General features: G+C 38.2%; 1 protein-coding gene across 1 annotated transcript; it reads left to right on the forward strand.

Moving 5' to 3' along the window:
- The first annotated feature begins 1,523 nt into the window (after positions 1-1,523).
- Positions 1,524-4,061, forward strand: LOC112239172. Its single transcript, XM_024407664.2, has 2 exons — positions 1,524-1,728; positions 2,138-4,061. The coding sequence occupies exons 1-2, from the start codon at positions 1,718-1,720 to the stop codon at positions 3,762-3,764; spliced, it is 1,638 nt and encodes a 545-aa protein (XP_024263432.1). The 5' UTR covers positions 1,524-1,717; the 3' UTR covers positions 3,765-4,061.
- Positions 4,062-5,062: the final 1,001 nt, after the last annotated feature.

Genomic DNA, 5,062 nt, shown 5'->3' on the forward strand with positions numbered 1-5,062 from the left:
TGTGATTTGTCAAATAAAATAAAAATGTTTCCAGTCATATGAAGTGTATAATAATTGCATGCAATGTGTTTATCAAAGGTTACATTTTTCCGGAGCAAAGGAAAGAAACATCTTGAGTTATATTAATAGCCTAATTTAAGACTATCCCATTTACTCATTACATTAGGATTAGTAGCTTAGCTAAATTAAACTCGAAATCAATTATACTTACTAGTGATGAAATGATTGGAGCAGACCTTGTAATGACTGCTGTCTGGGTTTAGGTCTTGACACGTTTCTTCACTTTTCTGACAGTTATTTTTACGACAGTATTTAGGATCAACAAAAGTATATGGCAAAGCAATAAGACAATAATTTGTCTGGGTATATAAAAGAAAAAAGCTTGCTGCTGAATAAAGTGTCTCTTTTCTCTGAAATCAGCTGACTTTGTCTGGAGATGTATTAGGCTGCAGCACTAAGGTGCATGACATGAAAATAGAGCATAGGATCCTAAACAATTTGAATAAAGGTACATTAACTCAAGGAGACTTGTTCTTTCCACCCGGTCCATCACTCTGAAGCCCCTCCCTTTCTTTGGTCAGCTGATTTCACAGAATAGGCCCGTTTCCAAAATTCTCACCACCAGCAGTATTTACCAAGCCACTGCTTTAGCTGACTTGGTTCTGGGTTTTAATAAGAGACAACAAAACCAGTCCTTCTCTTAAGGTAGTTCTTCACAAATGTTACCAAAGAACATTGGAAAGCAGGTAAATGTGCCTAGACTGATATCATATCATTGTAGTTTATTGATGCATGAGATAAACACTGCATGTTTAATGTGAAGCAACGAAATTTGGCACTTATCTTCGTAATCACAAGTTCCGTCACCACCTGTTACATGAGTCTATACACTTCTTGCCTACAGCCATTTAAACATGTCTGACCTTGTTGACTCACTAATAAAGTGTATTCCTTTGCAATATATTAGTCATTATATGACCTCTATTGAGCTCTGTGACCTCTTAGTTCATGCCTACAGCATCAGCACTGATTATGACAAATATGAACTTCATAGGACCAATGAAAAATAATCCATGCCTAGAGATTAGTTTGCCCATATTACCACCCACCTATATGGCAATAAAGAAAGGGTCCCTGGGAGAAAAGGGGGTGTGTGACTAGCTGATACTCCATATTGACAATTTAACACATTCAAGTTTATTTCATAATTCCTCACTTTCATAATACATTCATAATCACAATATAAATAGCAACATGGCATGATGATATATTCTAAGTGGGACAAAACAATTAAAATAGCACAAATAAAGAATAGAAAATTTGGCTCCAACTGCCTCTACTGAAGAAATCTCCTTTATTTTTTGGGAATCCTGCCAACTATCCCGCACCCTCAACTGAAGAAATGATCTCTCTTCTCTGAAATCAGCTGACTTGGTGAAAGGGGGAGTACAGTACTGGAGTGGTGAGGATAGGTAGGAGGAGAATGCTGGGCTGTTCCACTATAAGAGCTGTAACACACATCGTCTCTTTCTCTATTCTTCTGACTGCAGAACTGAAATAAACCATCTCCAGGAGCAGAGGTAAATTAAAATGGATGAAAATATGCTAAGATTTTATTTAGTCTGAATCTCAAACGGAACACTTTGAGCACTCAATATGCGCTTTGACGAGTCAATCAAGTCAATCTTAAATGCTAGATCACAACTAAAATACCATCATGGCAAGCAAGTGAGTGTCAGCAATTTCATTGTTTTTTCAAATGCTGTTGAATGTTTTATAGATTATTGACAGATGCAAACCATACACATCCATAGGCCATTTTATCAGACCCAGATTAAGCCTAACTCGGGACTAAAATGCATGCTGAATGAAGAATATGCATTGAAAGTGTTTTTGTCAAGAACAAGGCTTTATCTGGATCTGGAAAAACCAGTCCCCACAGTCCACTTGATTTGATAAGTATTTATGCAATTGTGTGAATGAAATATAACATTTTAAGCTAAACATTTTTTGCCCTCAGATCTCTCAGCTTATGATTCTTCCTATAGAGTGAAATATAATTGTAAAGTATATTTAAGAATATATTATAAATGTTGTATTATAACATACAGTATGTTTATTCATTTCCCAAAACTAGGGACACATCTTCAAAAATTCAAGACATCATTTCACAAAGAAACAAAAGTATTCTTATCGACCAAGGACCTCCTGAACGGTACCAACTAGTAACAAACAAACAGACACTGGACAAGGATGATAAACTCAGAAGATGTACCTTTGGTGAGAGAGATCCCACCAAGGTCAACAAAACCATTCTGGTAGTGGGAGAGACAGGAACAGGGAAGTCAACTCTGATCAATGTAATGGTAAATTATGTCCTGGGTGTAGAGTGGGAGGACAAAGTCTGGTTTGAGATTGTGGAGGAGAAAATAGAGAAGGAAGAAAGAAAGACTGAAAGTCGAACTACAGGGATCAGTGTTTATGAGGTATTCGGGTTTGAGGGCCTGAGAGTCCCCTATTCTCTCACCATCATTGACACTCCTGGGTATGGAGACACTAGAGGGATTGGAGAAGACCAACTGATCGCTGAAAAAATGTTTGAGTTGTTAAGGTCTACAGATGGGATTCATCAAATTGATGCTGTTGGTTTAGTGGTGAAGTCAAGTACAAATCGACTCACTGTTGAACAGAGGTACATATTTGATGCAGTTTTGTCTTTATTTGGCAAAGACATGAAGAACATCGTGGCCCTCATCACACACTCAGATGGTGTGGAACCTACTAATGCTCTACAGGCCTTAGAAGATGCTCATGTCCCCCTTGCAAAAGATGACAGCAATCAATCTATTTATTTCCTATTCAACAACTCTCAAAGAAAGAGTGTCACCTCTGCAAAAGCAACCCAGGCCAAGAAAGAAGAACGTATCTTGAAGAATTTATGGGACGTATCAGAGGAGAGCATGAATGAATTCACAGAGTTCCTGGGTAGAATAACACCTCAAAACGTGAAGATGACTGAAGGAGTGCTGAGAGAGCGCAAACAGCTAGAAGCATGTGTCGGCAACTTGCATGAGCGGATTGAAATGATTGATCTGAAGCAGAATGAAATCAAGCAAACTCAAGAAGCCCTGGAGAAACACAAGAAAGAAAGGGACGAAAACAAGAACTTTTCATACACTGTTGTAGAGCCTTACAAAGAGAAAGTCCCAATAGAATCATCATGGTGGCATTTTACTAGACAGGCTACCACATGCAGTGTCTGTAAGGAGAACTGCCACTATCCAGACTGCTGGTGGGTTACTGATCTCTCATGGTGTAGTGTGATGAAAGATGAACACTGCATTGTGTGTACTGGGAAATGTCACTACACCAAGCATGTCAAAGAAAACAAAAAATATGTTATCAAGACCAGACCAGTTCCTAAAACATATGAAGAGTTGAAAAATAAGTATGATATCAATAAGAAAGCAGCTGGGGAGAAAGGGACTCTGATCAGCAGACTCCAGACAGAGTTGGAGCAGTTCACACCTGAGAAAGACAGACTGGTGGAGGAATCCTTCCAGTGTGTCATCAAACTGGAAGAGATCGCCTTGAAGGCCATCTCACTGTCCACTGCTCAGCATCTGGGCTTCCTGATTGAAAAGATGAAGGAGACAGGAAACACAGAGAAGTTTCAGAAACTGGAGGAGATGAAGAAGAGAGCTGAGAATCACAAGGGAGTAATGAATTACTTCAGAACTGGATATAATTGGGTTAGGAGTTAACGGATGGTGGGGCGCATCATTCATTTATTCTGAATTGTGGCATAATTATCTCAGTGCTGTTTTCTCAGATGTTGAGTATTGTACATGTAGCCTATCTAGTAACTCAGCCTAATAAAACATAATTATATTTTAAATCAGGTAAAACATTATTTTGTCACTTGAACATCATTGTATCTGAATGCATTACTCATCTCATATGTATATACTGTATTCTATTCTACTATTCTACTGTATCTTAGTCCATGCTGCTCTGACATTGCTCATACATATATGTGTATATTCTTAATTCATTCCTTACTTAGATTTGTGTATTGGGTATATGTTGTGAAATTGTTAGATATTACTGCTAGAATCACAAGCACTTCGCTACACCCGCAATAACATTGCTAAACACTTGTATGTGATCAATAAAAATGTATTTGATGTACAAAAATGTAACATGTTCATTAAAATGTATGGGGGGGAACAAAAAGCTATTATAATACAATATCAATAGCAATCACTAACAGTGTTTAGGGGTAATTGATGACCGGAGGTATTGCATGGAGCAAGGGGTCATGAAACAACTATGCTAATCCCTTCCCTCTGTTTTTTCATGCGTTCCCTCAGATGTTTTATTTGTTCCCTCTTCTCCTCATATAGGCAACCATGACGGTCCCACTTCACGGATAACACCATTATTGCAGCCTAAATGAATTATATTTAGTTAATTAATGCTTCAAATGGTGATGATTACTGACCATTCAAAAAAGAATCCTAACAGTGTGTCATCAACCTGGAGGAGATCTCACTGTCCACTGCTCAGCATCTGGACAGGAAACACAGAGAAGGTTCCTAAACTGGAGATGAACACAGAATAGAGATGAAAAGAAAAGTGCTGTTCTTCTTCAAGATATACTAGACTATATAGACTATATATAAGGGGGGCCATGTTTCTGTTTTCATTTCCCCAAGGTAATGTCATGCCTACAATAATAACACTTCAGAAATCTTTCAGAATTCAGAAAATGTCCAAATCAGGCTTATATGACTTTACTTGATTCCATCAACACTGAAAACAACAACACTAACAGACAATAGTTGGAGTTTGTTGTATATTGTGAAAATTGGGACTGATGAGACACCTAGTGGATTGTATTGGATCTACACTATACTAGGCAATATCACATTATTGTAATGTGGACAACTGAGGACGTAATATGGTCAGTAAGATGTTTCTGGAGCCCAACATGATTGGTTGGTGGGTCTGTGGGTGGGTTGGTTGGTGGGTGGGTCGGTTGGTTGGTGGGTGGATTGGT

Source organism: Oncorhynchus tshawytscha, linkage group LG10 (assembly GCF_018296145.1).
Source record: "Oncorhynchus tshawytscha isolate Ot180627B linkage group LG10, Otsh_v2.0, whole genome shotgun sequence".
NCBI classification, from domain to species: Eukaryota; Metazoa; Chordata; class Actinopteri; order Salmoniformes; family Salmonidae; genus Oncorhynchus; species Oncorhynchus tshawytscha.